Consider the following 20,855-nt stretch of genomic DNA (forward strand, 5'->3'; position numbering starts at 1 on the left):
CACTTATGGACATGGTTTAATGGTGGACACGGCAGTGCTCAGTTAACAGCTGGACTTGTTGACCTTGGAGAGCTTTTCCAACCTAAACTATTCTAGGATTCTGTATTTTCCTGTGTTTCCTATGTGAATAAGATTGTTTCTATATAATACTACATAAAAATACAGTAAATTCACGAATACAAGCCGCACTGAGTATAAGCCGCATCGCCGGGTGTTGGCAAACATTTCAGTTTTTGTCCATAAATAAGCCGCACCCGAGTATAAGCCGCTCTGTCGTTCGCAGCGAGGACCGCGTGCAACAAAGTTGCCAAATAGTAACAGAACCGCGGCAGGGCGGGGTTTACTGGCTCGGCTCGGGCTGTGCAGGCTCGGCCTGCTTGGGGTTGTCGACAGGGCCAGGTGGCCAAGCCCAGCGTCGCCACTCGGCGGGGCCGCTCGGCGCGATCGCTCGGCACCGGCCGCCACTGCCACTGGGCTCGGTCACCCCGGCCCGGTGCTGCCCCGCAGTGGCAGGCAGGGACAGAGCTTCCCCCGCTCCTACGGCAGCGGCAGCAGGCGGGGACAGAGTTTCCTCGCTCCTGCCGCGGTGGGCCAGGATGGAGCCTGCATGCTCCTGCCGCAGCGGGCGGGGACGGAGCACCCCGTCGGCTCCCCAAGCCGCGGCAATGGCGGTGCGGGGCCCCCCTGTCTCTCCCCAGGGCTGCGGCAGAGGAGGGCAGGAGGGAGCTCTCCCGCCTCGCTCCCCGCCCCCCGTGCTGCCTGCAGGGAGCCAGGCTCCACCCGCGGCGCAACAGAGTAGCAATTTGTAACAATCGCAAAATGCCGACTTTGCAGCAGCTCGGCTCGGCACTCTGCCTGACACTTCTGAGGTTGTAAATGTCAGAAAATTATTCACATATTAGCTGCTCCTGAATATTAGCCGCATTTCTGGTTTGGGAGCCAAATCTTAGTCAAAATGGTGCGGCTTGTATTCGTGAAATTACTGTATATATGACATAATTACATTTTGTATAGTAAATATATATGTGCAGGTTTTTGTCTGCATGTGAAGATGGGAGGAATAGGGCATATATAAGCAGCCATTGTCATAGGTGTAGTAGATCTCATCAGAAAGCAAAACATGGAGGCAGAGAAACACAAGAGGAGTCTGCAAAGATACAAATAAGGCTAAATAACATCAAGTACTTATTTCTTATACTTCTCTGTCCATATTTAAGCCCACAGAAATACTACTACTGTATTACTGTGGAGGCCTACCACACTACTACTCTTTTTTAATGACCTCATAGATGTCAGAGATTTGAAAACTGAAAGAGAGATCAAACAGAAAATCCAGAATCACCTGTGGTCTCTTGCCTCTTAGTCAACTGAAAGAATTATTCTTAAAGCAAGAATTAAACACCTTGGTCTTGTTTCAAACCTTTCTTCCCCATGAGAGGAGCTTTATAATGTAGCTGAACCTGTTTAACTGCAGGTTACTGCTCAAAGGCACTCCTTTCCTCCTTTCTCTTCTTTTTCTGGGATGTCCTGTGCTGACATTTGTCTGATCCCACAGTGAATTACCTGAGATTCATAAACCACCATATAACTATTACTCAACATGTAATGTTAGAATTTCATCAGTTCCACCTAGCAAGCTTGAAAGGATGCAGCAAGATAATCACGAAGCTTCACAAGCAGCAAAGGTCCCCCAGTAATCCCCCTCCTGTGTTGCCATCAATACCAGCCAAACAAGACATCGTGCCAGTATTGACACACATACAATCCTGCTTCAAATCACTCACCCAACTGTAAGTTAAATCTGGCTTTTGTCTTCTTCCACTTCAGATTGTCTTCTGCCAAATTAGAGTGCAGGCATCTTAAGGAAGACTGCACAAAGCTCCAGAGCATGTTCAAGAAAGCTCTGAATGTGCTGCCAACATCACAGGAGAAGGGGAGGAATAGGGTCTCCTTCCATCTCATGCTTCAGTGGGATTCCAAGAGAGTTGAGCTGACCATAGATTTGGGTCAGGCCCCTAAACACTGTTCTACAACCAACTCTCCATCTCAGCTTTCCTTCACAGCATTCACTCCCTTACAGGCTACTCCTTATCTTTCAGAAAAAGCGAACTTAAGTTAATTAGTAACAAAAAACAGTGCCAGAGTTAAAAAGTGACTCTTGAAGTAATAAGGCACACCTCTCTCCTACCTTTCTTGACTGAAAGAAAGACATCAGCCTATGGAAATATGCTAGTGCCAGGCACCCGTGCTTATCTGCTGCTCTGGGTCAAACCATTGCACCAGTAAGACATAGTTCTCAGAAAGACATTCTTTCCCATCCTCCACTTTTGTCACCTTCTCACATCCAATTCAACACCCATACAGACACATGGCCATTCGCCAGCCTAATAGTTACACAACTGTCAGATCCAACAACAGGGAGGAGCAGAAACAGACAGGTGTGGACAACAGGAAAGTACTAAGCGGGAAAACCTAATATAATTAAAAACATTTAACAAGTCACTTGGTCTTGAGAAAATGTTCAGAGATGGGGGAAGCAGATGAGTCTGAAATAAGACCACAGTAGGTATGATTCAGGTGTGCACTGGCTGTCTGCCAGCAGAAAAACAGTCATAGGTTTGTGCGTGCCTGCAAAACCACTGAGAACAAAAAATGCAATCCTGCCTTTTGCATACAAGGGGTTTATGTCGAAAAGCATGGTACAATTGTGTTTCATCACATACCAGTTGAGTGTACAAGGCAAGTAAACACTTCATTCACTTTCAATGCATATTTTCTCCTGTACTACAAAACCTCCACAGACAAAATGAAAAGCACCTTAATGTAGTGCTCTGAAAACACAATGGGTAGTGGCGAGGAAGAGATATTTCTTTTTTTTAAAGTTAAGCCAAAAAAAGCCCAAAAGTCAAAACTCTTCAAAAAAAGAAAGAAAAAGAAAGGGTCAAATTAGAGGTCTTGAACTGGAATTGATCAAGTAAAAACCTAGACCACGATCATTGTTATTTTTTAGAAGGCGAGTGTTCTCAAAAACCAAACACCAATTTGCTTTTTCAGTTTTGGAAAGGAGTTGTTCAATCAGTGGCTAAGAATAAGGACAAAAATCATATAATGTACAACAGTTAAATCCTATCTAGTGCTATTCATCATTTCAAATTTAAAACCTCCATGCACTACTGAAGTTCTTTAACCAGCCTTTTCCAAGTATTACCATGAAGCCACATTCAAGCAATCAATACTTTAAACAGTCTTTTCTAAAACAGGGGGGCAATAGGGGGAATTTAAAATGCTTCCAAAACTGTTTTACAGGTTTAAGTAGAAAAAGCCCCAACCTTATGTTCCAGGAATAAGAAAGAGCAAACACTAGAGACCTCAGCTTAAAGTCAGTGAACACTTCCTCTCCTGCTCCCCACCCACTCCCTCAGGATAAAAGGAGAAACAAACAGTCATACAATAGGCTGTGGCTGAACCTGAAGCAATAGGAGCCCTTTTACTGACCAAATCTTTTATAGCTCACAATTCAGTAAGCTGAATGGAGTTACCAAATACACAGCAAGTTGCCTACAACACATCCATTACTGCATCACGCTAAACATTAAAATAAACACACCATTTTCCCTTGTAGTCTATCTGCAGTCTGTCATCAAAATAGCAATTTATTCCCTCTTTCTGCTTTCCCACACCCTCAGCCCACTTGTGGCTATAAAACAGTCAGCAGCACAAGACAAATCTGATCAGCCTGCTGATCAAACAGGGAACTACCCCACAGAAAAAACTCACTGATCTGAGTCATGACATAGCCACATGCTCACTGAGGGCAGATTAGAATGGCAGAAATGTTTAGAAGGTATAGCAGAAGGAAGGGATTTGGGTTATCCCCTTGAGCATCAAATCAAGATTCACTAAGGCATAGAAACAGATATGGTTTGGGTACTCCTTGCAATAAATGCTATGCAAGTTTAGAGAACTGCTGCATCCAACACAATTCATGTTTTGTTTATGAAAGCATCTCCAGGGGATGGCCATAACTCTGGGCCAGATAAATCAGCCACAGCAGACATCTTTCAGCACAGGATCAAGCCATCAATGTTTGGGAGCTTCTAAAACACAAAGCTTTAGAAAAATTTTATTTTGAGACTATTCAATTTCATTTTCTGACTTTTATTTGAAAATATGTTAAGATTAAACTAGCTCAGCCTCAATTATTTCATAAGGCACAAGTTTAAATGACAACATAATTTGCTAAACATTACGTAATGTGCATCCTACAGACTCCAGGCTGCTACTTTTCTGTCTCAAAACTTTCGAAACAGTTAACTGCCAGTAACAGAATTATGTTAATGGTTAATCAGAAACTATATTAGGAAACCATATGGCAGGTATTTTTTTCATTATTTTCAGTGTATGACAGTCTGATTTTTATTTCATTAACTCAGCAACAAGTGTTTCTAGACTACAAAATAAAACACTGCTGAAAAAGACAAAACACCAACTCACACAAATTTGAACACACAGTCTGGGGCCATATTATCCACAGCTGGGGTAATAAAAAAACTGTAAACTTTATCAGGGCTACACAATTGTCAATGAGAGGGTCACTGCCCTTGTGCTGCAAATGCCTTGGAAAGCTTGAAAAAGTCTCCTGTATGAAACATCAGAAACCAAAGGAAGCAATTACATAAAAACAAAAATGCTTTGAAAGAAAGTGTTAAGATAACACATCTACACTCAACATCACGTTTGACTGCATTTCAGAAAGCAAATTTTTTGTTTTTGTATATTTCCAACAGACACAAACCAGAAAAACTAACCTGGCAAATTTTACCTGTCTGATTCTAGAAAAACCCATGATACTTGGCTCATACTGTCAAAAAAATGTACTGCCCTCACCACTACATAATCTGCACAAAATAATCTTCTTGGAAATGCAGGTATAAGATATATGTATCATCTCTTAAAAATGCTTAAAAGGAAGTGTGAAGTAACAATTTTGATCTCAATTTTAATTTGATCTTCAACTCAAAGTATTTCAGTATAAAGCACTTAGAATATTTTCTCCATAACAGCTCAATATATTAATCAATACCTAGTTTTCATCAGCTTGAATATTTTAACAATATGTGCATATAACTAGAAAAGTGAGATTTCCACTTCATAAAATAAGGTGTAGTAACTACCTATTCCTAAACCAAAGCAGCAGTCATCTGGAAAATCATTACAACATGGGCAAATTGAATCAAGATCAAGGCAAGTGCTTAAGAATAGGACAACTTCAAACAACGTAAGTCAAGAGTTAACTTCATTTACAGATTACTCCTCACAGACTATATTGTTAACAAATCCAAGATGAGCCCTATCAACAGAGGAGGAAGAAAACAAAACAATCTTTGGTTTACAGAGAGGTATTTCTCAGAGTGGAACTCAAGTGGTCAAAACCTGACCAGCAGAAATGGGCAAAGACAGGTTGTTAGTTATCTTGTTGCTTTAATGAGAAAAAGATTGTTCCACTAGAAGCACTCACCAGGCATTCAAAAAACTGCTATAAAAAATAAAACAATTCCTCAGCAAAGCATTGCAAGTACCACTGGCAAGAAAGTTCTAATCTTTCTCTTAGTACAATGCATGCCTTCAGCTTTCTATCTTATAAGTTCACACTTGTAAGAATATTTTTTACCTTAGCTGTCCAAAGGACAGTAAAAGACTTCCTTTATACATGGTGAAAGTGAAATAATTTGATTCAGAGTATGAATTCACCCAGGACACTTATAAGATATAGTCTTGCATAGATCTTTATCACCTACTATTTAAAGCAATGTATATTAAAAAAATACTAGTCTCCTTGCAATTAGCAAAATGAAAATCTTTTTTTAGTTCTATTGTGAGAGATGTTTTTGTTTAAAGTAATTAATTAATTTCTTTTAAACAGTAGTCTTCAGTAAAATGTAAAACAAATATTAAGTGTGTCAAAACTACAGTATTTTATTTCAATTAAAAAGCAATTTCAAAATCCTAGTGAATTCCGACACCACTATTTAGCATTACACCATTCTCAGGGAGTGATGGACACAAATACTAAAGGGTGCTCCAGTAAACCAGTAAAACTAGTTATATGCTCAGCAGCATGCCATGGAACAGCTGGGACAGAAATATCAGATTCCAATTTTTAGTGTAATTTATCATCTCCCATTCTACTCATCCACATCAACCAAAATACATGCTTTTATAGAAACAGTTCATGTAAAGCATCAGCTTCTTTAAATGCCTTTGAAATCTTTGTATCCTGACAAAAGCTGACAGAAATATTTTTCCCCATCCCACTATTCAGTTTCTTCCACGCCAGCTCACATACAAAGCTGGATGCTTCTTCGCTCTATAAGAGCTCCACTAACCCAACCCGTTTCATTTCCGTATTGCATACTCCAAATCTTACAGCCTTCTATCTTCCACATAAACCACTCCGAGACACGACAAGTAGGCTTTTAAATCAAAACACACTCATTGTACTAACTTCTATCTTCTCAACATAAGTACACCATCCAGACTGCCATGATGCCTCTCCTTTAAATGAACACTAGACAGTCTTTAATCTAGGCTTAGGTTTCTTGCATTCTGGTAAGTCATTCAGAGCCACTAATACCTTGATGTTTATTCCGAAGTTTATAGTCTGTCTCTTATTCTCCTGACTCTCACTATTAAAAAATTGGCCAGCCCTAATTGCCTTCAACATTATTGGTTTTCTCCCACACTGTTACCACTCTCAGACTTCTGGTCCTGCACTGTTTTGCTTTCCCCATTTATCAAGCCTGTAATAGAGAAACTCATTCAACCACAATCTTAGTATATTAAAAATCACCTCTTGTTTTTTTCAGACACATCTTCCCCTAAGGATTGTCTAAATTTAAGTCTTATAATTACATGGTGTCAGGTAAACTTCAGTTTGTTTAAAACAAGCACAATTTACAGCTTCCATACAACCTCTTTCCTAATCTATTGCTCCATAATAGTCCAGACACCATACAGCAGAGGTTGGAAGGCATCTCTGGAGGTCAGCTACTCCAAATGCCTGGCTCTCAGTGGGGTAAGTAGATGAAGTTGCAAAGGACTAGCCAGTTTTTCCTGTCCCCAAGGACAGAGCCTCCACAAACTCTCCAGAAAGCCTAATAAAATGCTCAGCCAGGAGTGTCTTCTTTGCTTTAAAACTAGAGTCTCTCACTTGAATTTGCCCTTGTTGCTTTTCATCCTGTGACAAGACACCACTGAGATGAGTCTTGGACCTCACACCCTTCACCCCGCCCCCAGATAATCAGGTACTCACACACATTAATGGGATCCTTCTGAGCCTTCCCCAGAGTTCCAGCTCTCAGTCCCTCCTTGAGTGTCGGATGCTGAAGTCCCACCATCATCTCTGTAGCACTAAGCCTTGCTCCAGCATACCCATGACTCAAACTGAAGAGACCAAAACTGTGTTCTGCGCTCCAGACACAGCCTTTCTGGTGCTGTGTAGAACAGAAGGATCACCTTCCTAACCTGCTAGCCATGCAACAATGGCTTTTGCTGCCAAAAGCATGTCACTGTTCATAATCAAACTGATGTTTGATTGGCTGACTGGTGCCAATCAGCGTTCACAGGTTCTTCTCTCCCCAGCTATTTTCAAGCCTGTCAGTTCCTAGCCTGTCCTGATGCATGGAGTTATTTCTGCCAGGTGCAGGACATGGCATGTTCCTGGGTTGACCTTCATAAACTTCCTGTCAGATCATTTCTCCAGCCTGTCTGGGTCTCTCTGAATCATCTGATCAGCCACTCTCTCCATCTGTACCATCAGCAAACTTGCTGACCATGTCACATACTCCATGTCATTAATGAAGATGTCAAGTGGCCCCAGCAACCACTGACATCTGATGATTTTGTGCATCTCACACTTAGCATTCCTTCAATAGTTTCCATCTTCTATCACAAGCTATTATCATATCAATACACTGTGTATATATCAAACTATGACAATTCGTTTCAGCTTCAACCAGGAGAAGGAACTTAACCTTCAACTGGCATTTCCAGCCTAAAGCACTCCAATTTCCTTCACAGTGTTGGGAAAAAAAAAAAAAAAAAAAAAAGGCTTTCACCTCTAAGTTATTATAGGAGATCGTCCCACTCTGTTCTGCGCTGGTGCAGCCTTCCCTCAAGTCCTGTGTGTAGTTTTGGACACAACAACATTTAAAAAAAAAATATAAAGCTATTAGAGGTCATCCAAAGGAGGGAAACAAAGACGGTGAAGGGTTTGGAGTGGAAGCCTTATGAGGAAGTGGTTAAGGTAACTTGGTCTGTTCAGCCTGGAGGAGACTGAGGGGACACCTCACTGCAGTGAGGGGAAGAGAAGGGGCAGGCACTGATCTCTTCTCTGGTGACAGCGACAGGACCTGAGGGAATGGCCTGACGAACAAGGAAGGTTTAGGCTGGATACTAGAAAAAGGTTCCCCCTGCAAGGAAGCAGTCAAAGCATCAAGTCTGGCAGAGCTAAAGGAGCGTTCACACAACAACACTCATGTACTGTACAGGAACAGGAGCTGGACTTTATGATCCTGTGGGTCCCTTCCAACTCAGGATATTCTGTCTATTCTGACTTCTCTGTTCTCATACCCTATCAACTTCCTGTGTTCCTCCCCAGTAACTGCACATGACTTCCAATCTTTGCATTTCTATCTTTCAGATCTGCCTCGCTACAATGTTGTTATCCACTTGCTGAAAACCCATACAAGATGAAGTTTTAAAGATGTAACACTTCCAGCAAACACCTTGGGATTGCTGTATAAAGTAGGGCCCATCATCAATGCAGATTATGGGAGATAAGGGGTACTCAAAACATCATCTCAGATCAAACAGAAGCCTCAGATAACTTTTCAACTTTTCCTGCCTCTCCAATGTCCCAGTTTATGGTCAATCACTAAAGTATTTCTTTTGCTTGCTTTTAACTCTCAAAGAAATTTTGCAAAAAGACACTGCAAATCAGAGCACCAATTTCCTTTGTTCCCTGTTCCACACACACCAGATCATAGATAATAATCTGTTTGCTGTTGGAGTCCCCAACACTTTGCATCATTCTTGTCATCAGCTACCTAACTGGAAAAGATACTTACCTTGAAGAAGACATTCAAGTGTAAATTGTTCAAGTTCAAGAAAGATTCATTTAAGTCATATACCCAAAAAAAGAGATGGTATTCTGCTAGACATCTTCCAGCCGCTTCCTGGAGAAGCTCCAGTACTATCACACTTCGCAGCTCTCCCAGTTTGGCTATCAACAAGAGGCAAGGGTACCTCTCACCTCATAAAGGAGTAGTTGGATTATCTCCATCAGAGACTACCAAAGTGTTCACTGATGTCTGGCAGCGCTTGATAGTAACAGGAGAGTTCTCTAAACACTGCCTTTTAAATTAGATATACACTACAACCCACCTGGCTTCTATCTGCAACAAGATGTGTCTGCAGCAATTCCACAAATCAAAGAAAATGCAACTTGATCATTGCTAGTTGAGTAACTACTGCTGCTTTTAACAGCTATCTTACCCAATCTATTGCCAGATACTGGAAAATATAAGAAAGTTCAAAAGAGGTGACAGTACCATCAACACACAAAAAGATGAAAATGAGATGACAATGAGAAGTAGAGAGATTAGGGCAGGATAGACCTAATTACAGACTGAGCAGGAAAAGATGGTCAAAGAGGAAGGAAAAAAAAAAAAAAGTTGACAAAACAAACAGACACAAGGGAAATAAAACTTATTTTCTTTAGAATTGTCACAATTACTAGGCAATAAGACAGCATTAACTAAAATATTAACTCCACATTAAAAAAAGCAGAAGTTAAACGTTAGCTATGTAGAGGTTTTTGCTTGCTTAAATTTGGAAGCCACGTTTAAGAAGCTTTTTAATGTTGCAAAAGCACCTCAGGAAACTTGAGTTTTATGCATCTGTGCAAAGTGAATTTCCTCCTTGATTCTATACACACAATAAGGCTATTAATAACTTTTAGTTACATCTGGGTTTTTTATTACCTGTATATGCTTCTGAAAAGTCTCGATTTTCACTCAGCCAACAAGGTCCAGTTACACCCAAATACCACATAAATGCAGAATTCATTGTTTCTTCATTTAGTATTGTAACTAAAAGCTTTTTAAAATAATTTGTCTAAAACCAGTAATATGTTTGTCAATTAAGTGACACGCACTACCCTTCCTGCCTACACCTGGGAACCAAGAAAATGAGCAACCTCAGTATCAACTGACTGTGGCTGCCTTAAAGTGATTTCCATTAAGTGTTATAATTAGAATTGCCACTGACAAGTGGGACAAGAACAATGAAGACTCAAAGCCAGAACATGACTTCACATGAGTTCAGGTTTTTTGACCAGATAAATAAAGACAAAGACAAATAAATAGCTTAAGAGAGTTACCAAACATTACCTAATATCTTTAATATCTTTAGTGAGGACCCAGACAACAAGATCAAGCACACAGTACGTTCACAATGACACAACATTGGCGACGAGTGTTAAACTGTTGGAGGGTAGGAAGACTCTGGAGAGGGATCTGGATCAATAGGCCAGGATCACTTGTGAGGTGGTGTTCCACCAGGGTGGAAGTGCTGGGGGGGTTTGAGTCAGCGGCTGTGGGTGCTTAATTTCTATTTGGGCTTAAGCCATGACAGTGGTTCAACAAGGTAAACTGCTGGGTCCTGCTCTGGAGTCAAACAACACCATGCAGTGCTACATGCTGAAGACAGAGCAGCTGGAAAGCTGCCCGGTAAAAAGGGACCTGGAGGTCCCAATCAACACCTTGCCTTCATATGAGCCAGCCACGTGTCCAGGAGGCAAAGAAGGCCAGTGGAATCCTGGCCTGTACCAACAACAATGTGGCCAGCAGGACCAGGGAAGTGACTGTCCTTCTGCACTTGGCACTGGTGAGGCCACACTTCGAATCCTGTGTTCAGTTTTGGGTCCCTCTTAACAAGGAAAACATTGAGGTGCTGAAGCTTATCTAGAGAAGGGCAATGAAGCTGAAGAAGAGAGAGTAAGTCCTGTGAGAAGCAGCTGAGGGAGCTGGGGTTGTTAAGACTGGAGAAAAGGAGGCTCAGGGGAGACTCCACTGCTCTCTCTAACTTTCTGAAAGGAGGGTGTAGCCAGGTAGGGGTTGGTGTCTTCTACACAACTACTGACAGGGCAAGTGGAAATGGCTTCAAGCTCTGTCAGGGGAAGTTCAGGTTGGAGATGAGGAAGAATTTCTTCATGGAAAGGGTTGCCAAGTGTTGGAATGGACTGACCAGAGAGGTTGCAGAGTCACCTTCAAGAAACTGACTTGATAGCACTTGATGCTGAGACTTAATTGTCAAGATGGTGATCCGCCAAAGTTGGAATCAATGGTCTTGAAGGTCTTTCTCAGCCTAAATGTTTCTGTGTTTCAAACCCATTCAAAGCAGAGGAAAGAGGTGGCAAGAACCAGATTTTGCAAATGCAGTAAGGAAGAACAGTACCTTAGATATCCAAACCCTACAACTCTGAATGCAATTACAGCATAAACCAATGCAAAAGAAATACTGTCTTGTTCTTAATCTCAACAACTGCTGAAAGTATTTCAAGAAAAAAAAAACTTACTTTCTTGAATAACTCCATTTACCTACTTAATTCACACATTCTAAGTGTTTTGCTAAATCAGACTTCTTAAATACCAATGGGAAACCACAGAAGGATGACTGTCTAGTCCACAACAGCTTTATTGACATGTTACATTATCTTAGCATTCCGGTGGCCGAGATGGTACCTTCCAACTCACCAATACAGCATGGCTAGACACAAAGCAGATTGAGTACAAGGAGTACTTCAACGACTTCAAAAAAATTAAGCCAACAACACTGTCTGTAAGGGAAAACAGGAAGACTAATTAGTTTCATCTTTCTTCTATACTGCCTGTAATAGGAACAATGTGTTATTTCAGTATATGCCAAGTATCATCCAATTCTATTCTAATGCTGCATCCTCCAACATCAAAAGCAGCTTCTGTCCATAAGAGAAGACCCTTTCCTACCTCATGGGTCTCAGAAAGGGTGCAGTGTGCTCTGTCTGCCATCCAGGATAAAACTCTAGTCTATGGGAGATTAAGGGCACTAGTAACAGTGTCCAGTCACCAGAGTTTTCAGGCTGTAACACTAGCAATCATCTTTTCTCTGGAGCCCTTTCCCCATAAACAGACTCCAGCACTCAAAACAAATACAGTTTCTCATCTCCTTCACCTTGCCTTCACAGAACAGTCAGGCCACTCCTCCAGGCACAGCTCCATTAGACAAGCTCCCAGCCTCGCCCAGGGCAATGCTAACAAGTGGCACGGGCTCCAAACTCCTCAGCACAGTGCCCTCCCTAGCTATCAGCTACATCCCATCAGCTGCTGTTTTCCAGCACCACCACAGCTGCTGCACAGCTGCCTGGGATGGCGCCCACCACTTTATCTTCACTTCAAAGGGCAGCAGTGCTGTCACACAATGGGGAGCTGGTCCTTTTTCTTCACGTCTGCCAAATCACTGTAAACAGGGCAGCTCCTCCACAACCGCCTGTGAACCCAGAAGAGTTTGTAATTTGGTCATCTCAGTGCTATCAGCTGCTCGCCTCCAACCATGGGCCACTGTTTTGCACTGAACACTAAATACCCCCGCTGCCATCAGTGCATTACTCCATCAAAGACAGCTCCTGACTCAGGCCCTACCGGGATGGCAATTCCAGAGCCCTGCTGGAAGCAGACCAGGGGCCTCAGGGGCTGAGACTGGACCACCTCAGTTCTTACCCACCCCTTCCACAACTGACAAGTTCTCCACCTGTTAACACACAATTTATATGTGGACTTGTAACACAAATTCCCGTTAACAAAAAATGCTACTCCATCCAGATTTCACACCACTGCAAGTACTCTAGATGGAGGCCACACCAGGTCCAGCTGCTGGCTGCATTCCCCACCAATTACTGTCACAGACCAAACTGCTTCAACTCCAGCAATTCTATTTAAATTACTGGCAATGATAAGGCAACTAATTATCAATTTGGGTATTGAGGAATAAAAAGACAAACAACCTAAATTTCAGGGAAGTACTCTTTATCTTCCTTTCCCAGGCTCTGCTTCAGTAAGAAACATTTTCCCCTCACCCTTCTATCTGAACTGCCCATTTGCAAGGCTCCTTAGCTCCCTACACTCAGTCCCTCCCCAGCCCTTCAGTAAGATGACACAAGAGGCAAGGGTCAGCAATGCCTTGCCTTCTGCCGTGCCTTACTTTTCACTCATTTTCTTCTACTGCTGGTTGTGTCCTAAACTGTTACTCTGCTCTAGCAGGAGTAACTTATGTACAGATTGCAGTTCCTTTGACAGTCTATGGTCGAGTATGGGCCTGCCATGGGCTGCAGTCTACTTCGGAGAGAGTCATCCATGGGGTTGCAGCCCCTCAGGGTGTCTCTACCCCAGCACGGCTTGTCCACAGATTACAGCCCCTTCAGGAGTGCTCTACCTACAGCCCAGAGTGCACTCAGGAGTGTCCCTGCTCCAGAGTTGCCTCCACAGAAGCCAGTCCTTTGAAGGGGTAACTCCTTGTGGCATTGACTGCCTAAAAAGTGTACTCTTCGCTCTACCTCTTCCCTGCTCTTTCTTGACCCATATCTTAGCATATCTCATCCTTCTGCCTCCTGTTTATCCTCTTGCACATCTTCCCCCTTTGTGTCTCCTGCCCATTTCAGGTGCCGCTTACTCATAAAAGAGTAGCAGTAGCACCACATATGCTCACTTGACAAGCTGAGATTTTTAAACATGCAATGGACTGTTTCAATCAACTTTAAAGCTGACCAAAATCACCTATGCCCAAAGTAATCTCTTCCCCCACTAAGCAACCTTTCTGCACCCCAGTACTGAAATCCTGTTATTTGTGTCCAAGGTAGCTCACACAGGTAGTTTTCAAGAAAGGAAATATCCAAGTGAATGAATACTAGATTCATAAGATCTAAGGATAACTGAACTACAGCAGCAGAAAAATAAAACTATTAGAGCTTATTGGTGATTTGACATTTTAAAAAAACAAACAAACAATCCCAAAAAAAAAACCACAGCAGAAGCAAATCTTTGGTATCCATTAATTCAATTTGGAAAGTGTGGACCACATCAGTGAAGCGGATTGATAACTGCCTGAACAGCAGATCTCAGAGGGTCATAATCAGCGGCACAGGTTCCAGTTGGAGGACTGTTCCTAGTCCTGTCTCCCAAGGTCCAATAGTGGGCCCAGGTATGTTTAACTTATCCATCCATGACTTGGATGAAGGGGCAGAGGCCTCCTCAGCAATTTCACTGACCACACAAAGCTGGGAGCAGTGGCTGATACCCCAGAGGGTGTGCAGCCCTTCAGGAGGACCTCAGCAGGCTGGAGAGATGGGCAGAGAGGAACCTTCTGGAATTCAGCAAAGGCAAATGCAGGGTCCTGTACCTGGGGAGGAACAACCCCAGGCACCAGCACAGGCTGGGGGTGACCCACTGGAAAGCAGCTCTGTGGAGAAGGAGCTGGGGGTCCTGGTGGGTAACAAGCTCTCCATGAGCCAGCAGTGTGCCCTGGTGGCCAAGCAGGCCGATGGTATCCTGGGCTGCACTGAGGAGCAGTGCCAGCAGGTCAAGGAAGGTGATCCTGCCCCTTTGCTGAGCCCTGGTGAGACCACACCTGGAATGCTGCGTTCAGTACAGGGCTCCTCAGCACAAAACAGACAAAAGCAAGTGTCCAGCAGAGAACTATGAAGAAAATTAAGGGACTGGAGCATCTCTCATACGAGGAAAGGCTGAGAAAGCTGGGCCTGTTCAATGCTGAAAATATGTTGACTGAGAGGGGACACCATCAATGTCTACAAGTATCTGGAAGAAGGGTGCCAAGAGGATGAAGCCAGGCCCTTCTCAGTGATGTCAAGCAATAGGACAAAAGGCAGAAACTGATGCGCAGGAAATTCCACTTGAGTATGAGGAAAGACTCCTTTGCTGTGTAGGTGACTGAACACTGGAACAGGTTGCCCAGAGAGGTTATGGAGTCTCCCTCACTGGAGATATTCAAGAACTGTCTGGACAAAGTCCTGTGCCATGTGCTTCAGGATTAACAGGGATAGCTGGACAGGGGCAGTTGGACCAGATGATCCACTGTGGTCCTTTCCAACCTGACCCATTCTGCAAGCTTTGCTTTCAGTAAGGGCTGAGGTTTATCACAGTTACCTATCAGATGCAGTAGAGCAGCAACGGAGAACAGCAAGAAAGGAGAACAGATAAGCATAAGGAAAGTAAACAGAAATTCAGGTATTTTCTAGTCCTAGTAGTGATGCAAGAGTGGCCTTTTACTTAAGAGAGCAAAACAACTATCTACAAAGGGATGCACTCTTAATCCTTTCCCCACATACCCACAGAAAATCCCTCTGCCAGGTTCTATCTACTTTGTCAGTCACTAAAATGCAAACACTCACAATAATCACAACACTCACAACTCCAAAAGGCATTTTTACTTGGACTTATCCAAGAAGGATCTGACTCACTATATACACTTGTTTTACTAGTACTATCATTATTTCTCAATACAAAAAAGAAGAGTGCTTATGGCTGGCACAGAGTACTGTGCTCTTTCAGTTGTTGTGCCGTACAGCCGTTGCAGTCAAACACCACATATTCTCTAAGTCCTGTGCACCCTGGTCTCCCACTATCACCGGGAAAGCCACACTTCACAGGTGTACACCACCACACAACAAACACCAAGCATTCCCCAGCAGCACTAAGGGCAACGGAGCAAAGATCACCGCACAGAGCAGGGGGCAGAAACCTAGAGGTCGGTTTTGACCCGAAGACCGACGGCGGGGACACCGTTGTGCCCTGAGCACGGCCAGCCCGACCCCCGGGTATCTCGTTGAGGTCTGCGGGCACCACCCCGCAGGGAGGCAGGCGGGTGCTCGGGCTGACACCGGGGCAGGGGAGCCGTCGGCCCGGGGCGGAGGCGGCGCGGCGGACGGGGCCCGCTGCCCGTGCGCTCCGGGCGCGATGGCGGGTGGGTGACGGAACAACGCCGGCGCCATCCCCCCGCACCCCAGCGCTTACGTGTAGATGATGGACATGAAGTGCATGAGCCAGAGCACGACGAAGAGAATGAGCCCGAAGATGGCGAGTCCCTCCGAGGCCAGGGCCAGCACCGCCATCCCCGGGGGGCGCGGCGGCCCGAGTAGGAGCCGGTGGCGGAGCGGAGCGGGGCGGGGTGGTGGCGCGGGCGGCCCGAGGGCGGCGGTTGCTGCGGGCGGGCTCTGGGGCGGCTCCGGAGGCGCCGCTGCTGCTCCGCACCGGCCTGCGCGCAGTAACCGCTGCCGCACCGGGAACCGCCGCCGCCGCCTTTCTGTCAGCGCAGGAGGCGGGGCGGGCGGGCACATCCGTTACCGGCCCGGCCCCCCGCCCGCCGCCGCCGCCGCCGCCGCCGCCTGACCTTGGGTCCGTCCCTCTCGGGCCGCCGGGCGAGGGGCGGGCGTGCCCCGCTCCGGCCGCCCGGAGGGGTGCGGGCGGGCAGAGGGCTGGCTCCGTGTCGTCCGACTTTGGGGTTGGCCGCTGAGGAGCCCGCAGCCCCTTATCCACAGAGGCAGGGGTCGGGGGCAGCGGGATATTGCCGGTGTTGCCGAGCATCTCTGAGGAGACGCTGCGGGAGCTCGACCTGCTCAGTCTGGCAAACAGAAGATTGAGAGGGGATCTCATTAATGCGTATAAATAATTCAAAAGCCGGTGCCAAGACCAAGGTGCCAGGGTCTTTTCGGCGAGGCCCAGCGACAGGACAGGGAACAGTGGCCATAAACTAAATCAGAAGATTCACCGAGAAGTTTCTCTCGACGTAAGAAAGGTAGAGAACTGGAACAGGCTACGCAAGAAGATCATGGAGTCTCCTTGTCCCGAGATATTCCAAAGCCACCTGCTCCTGTTCCTGATTCACCTGTTCTAGGTGACCCTGCTTTGGCAGGAGTTTTGGACAGGACGAGCTCCAGAGCTGTCTTCCTACACTAACTGCTGTGTAATTCTGCGATGTAGTACAAGAGGGACTGATTTAGGGCTGCATGGCCTTTGTTATTTTCTTTATTGCTTTTGAGTCCGAACACCTTCTTGACGATGTTGAATGCTGCAGGACGGGACTGCTATTTCTAGCATAGGTGTGCACCTGTGAGCTGCTGGCGGTGCTGAACTCTGTGAGTCAGAGCAGCTGCACCAGGGACTGGGGCAATTCCAGCAGTCATACTGCCATCTGTGGAGCCCAAGTAGTGCTAAAGCAACCTGGTGACTACTAGCCTTGGCTACGCTTTAGTTAGTGCCCAGTTAATTAAAGAGTCAGTTCTCATTACTAACCCTCTGAGCCAGCTATTCTTGCCTTTATTTCATTACTGTGTTTATGACAGTTCCTATTACTGTGATGTGGCTCCATTTTTAAGGGGGTAGAAACCTCCCAACATTTCTGCTCTCTTTTCAGTTCAGCTTTTTTGATCTGGGGTCAGAAAGATCAATTTATCTTTTTTTCTTATTGTGTAATAGGCAAACATGCATTGCATTAACTGTTTTAAATTTAACTCCATTAATCTGGGGTATGCTGTGGGAGGATAAAATGACTTGACTGGCTGTGCCTGCATACTGAGCTTGCCAGAATAAGCACAGCCTTACATAAGAGACTATGTTTACCTGTACATGAGAAGGTATACTTTTTCTCAGGTGTCTTGACAAGTAACACAAGCTGAGCATTGCAGGGTATGCATGTTCTCTAATAGTTTTTTTCCTCCAATAAGCTTTCTGTTATTAGTGTAGGTAAAGGAGTGTTCATACATTCTGCTAAGAACTCAACTGAGGTTTTGAAAGTATTCTAGTCACCACAACAACTGTAGAAAGAACTGGGTTTCAAGTTAGCTCTAGCTGTATGTGAGAAGTTAGGATATAGCAATTTGAAGGACACTTACTGTCAGAAAAGATGGGATCTTACCTGGTGATGAATTGACCAAATTAAAAGTATAATTTAAAACTAAAAGTGGAAAGCTACTAATTACTGGTAAGAACAGGTGAGGTATCAGTCCATTCTAGTGCAAACACAGCCTGTGTAGTCTGTCAGTTCCTGGTTAATGTTACTTTCCACATAAATAAATCATGGGGCCAGCAACATGCCTTTTCACTGGCTTCAGTGATTTCTTATTGTAACTTCCTTAAAAATAACTTTTCAAGTAAAACAAATTACCTCAATTTTCAAATTCCCCTATTGTGTTTGTATGTCATTTGTAACTGAAAGTGGCAGGGTTTTTTTCTGTTTGTTCCCACATTTAGAGTCTAATAATCACATTTATATTGATTTAAGATTGCCCCAATGAGCTTTAGACATTTTGTTGCCATGATTTGAATTGCCATGCTAAACATTGGCACAGTCACAAGTCTAGCTGAGTCAGAGAATTCAGAGCTGATAGGTATGAATTGGTGGAATATAGTTCATATAACCCTTACCTGATTGGCTTTTCTAAGGCAGAAACAGCCTATGAAAATTAGTGTCTTGGCTTAAAATATGATAGTAGAGGGAAAGGAGGAAGATTGAGGGCCTGTATCTCCAGAAATCAATAAAGCAAATAATCACAGTTTATTAAACTGAAGCAGTAAAGCTTATTTTTTGTCCTAGAAGGTGTTTGCCTGGGAGATTAGATTGAGAGGCTGCATATTGTGCAATAGGTAGGGTTAATGGCTCCATGCAAACAAACTTTGCTGAGGCTTCTTCATAAATAAAATGAATAAAGATACTGACTCCTATACTTCAGCCAGCCATACTGATGAATGAGCAGTCCTCAAGAAATGTTCCACGGGAAAGCACCAAGCTAGTATAAATAACTTTATCTAGAAAAGGATCCACCTTTCTGTTATCCTTGCTGGGATGTCATTCTGCCCTGTGGTTGTATGGGGAGAAAGAACTCTCTCATGAGGAGTTTAAGGTAAAAAGCTGCAGCACCCAATGTTCAAGTTGATGTATGGTTTAAAACCAGAATCTTCAATATACTCTTTTTCAATATTGTAGTGGATGAAAATCAGGTATGGTAAAGCCTTCAACCTGAGCAACTTCTCCAGTCAAATTTGCTGCCACATGGATTCTTTCAGCAGGTATATTAAGATTAGTGAGGGAGCAAAGAGCAAAGGTTGCCTGAAGCATGGGGCCGCCTGGAGTTGTGACAGTTCAGTAGCAGGGGCCATATTACTGTTCTCCTCTCTTTAAGTATGGAGTCTAACAATTCACAGAGAGCACTGTTCTTCAACTAGGGCAAATCTGCCTGCTCAAAGGTGCCTTATTATGCCTTGGGGCATGATACACCCTGGTGCTTTAATCAAGTGCTTGGGACTTAATGCAAATGTGTACTATGTTTAAATTAAAAACAAAATTAGTCTGTCCATGTCCTATAAAGCTGCTGTTCTCAATTCATTCATCATTTTGCCAAATATTGATTAATTTTAACAGTGTTTAACAGTGTTGCAGACTGAAAAAGATTAATTTAATAGAAATCTCTGTTGTAAAGGTCCTAGGTGGCCTAGGTATGAGACTTGTGCCAACAACAAAAGTGATGCAATAGAAACACTTATGTAATTTTAAACTGATAAAAAGGGATAAATATAATTAGTCAACAAAGGAACAATAGTGGCTTAACCTGTAGTAATACTGGTATTAATGCTGAGAAGGCTGTGGAAATCAAAACCACTAGAGTTTCTCTTACTGGTGTATCTATGAAAGGTTATACAGACCTCACAGTTTTCTTCTCAACCATCAGTTTCTGTTGAAAACCATTGCTCATATAAGCTTTGAAGAGAGAAAATTTATCTAAGCCTCCATCCTCAGATGGCAAGAATGACAATTTGTGAGAATTTGTCACCCAGATTGCAGTTAAAATTGTATTTAAAATCCACTGAAAAGGTATTTCACAATTTGTATTAGTGTTTCCAGGTATATATTCTCCAGTTCACTTTGCTATTCCTGTTTCTGTTTAGAATGGTATCACTGAGCTTCTGGGTAAATAGAAGGCAAGGATAAATTTGCTTTTTCTTGTTTATGTGTAATTTTCCTTATGAAAATATAAAAATAAGGGGACAGACAGCGAAAATTTTCTTTTTGCTCAATGATTAGATCCATTAATGCATCTGCACTCTGAAATTGTTTTGTAAAATATCTTATTATAAGGGCATATGCATTGGTAAGGATTGTGTGTCTTTGAAACTTGGTTTTAGTAATTTAAACACTGAGATGACACAGAAATCTATGCAATTCCTCCCTGCTTGTTAGCCTCCATGCCTAAGTGAGTTCAGAATTTCATTTAACTCCTAGAGCACTTGTAGATATAAAAGCCTGTCCAGTAGGGGCAAGAGAGAGAGACCTAAAAGGAAAGGAAACAGTTCTGCCAGTATCCTTTTTATTTGGCAGTAATATATGTGAAGTAGCTTGTGAGGTTTAACAAATGTAGTTCTAGGCTAGCTATAACGCAGTCTTTGTCTCATCTGTGTCTCAAAAAATTGAACACCAGAAAAATTAGAGACCAGAACTCTAACGCCCAAGGGTTGAAAAAGTTAAAGCTACAGGTTGCAGTGAGACCTCAAAGTGCAAATCTGAAAGGGATAAAGCCTCAGTACTTTTGATCTTCAGAAACAATTTTGTAAGAGAGCATGAAAGCAGTTTTCAAAAAAAAAAATCAAACAATAATGTTACAGGTGTTTTTCTTGACAAATTGGTCCAGCCTGATTAACCTATAAGCCTCCCAAGTATTGCTGTTGGAAATAAGTATGCTTATGCACTCAACA

General features: G+C 43.5%; 1 protein-coding gene across 1 annotated transcript in view; it reads right to left on the reverse strand.

The window, feature by feature from the left end:
• The window catches only part of UGCG (UDP-glucose ceramide glucosyltransferase), a 37,255-nt gene extending 20,972 nt beyond the window's left edge, over positions 1-16,283 (reverse strand). The window contains exon 1 of the mRNA XM_033084969.2: positions 16,125-16,283. Within this exon, the coding sequence (XP_032940860.1) occupies positions 16,125-16,222 (98 nt within the window). The 5' untranslated portion in view covers positions 16,223-16,283. The remainder of the gene's footprint in view (positions 1-16,124) is intronic.
• Positions 16,284-20,855: the final 4,572 nt, after the last annotated feature.

Source organism: Catharus ustulatus, chromosome Z (genome assembly GCF_009819885.2).
Source record: "Catharus ustulatus isolate bCatUst1 chromosome Z, bCatUst1.pri.v2, whole genome shotgun sequence".
Classification (NCBI taxonomy): Eukaryota; Metazoa; Chordata; class Aves; order Passeriformes; family Turdidae; genus Catharus; species Catharus ustulatus.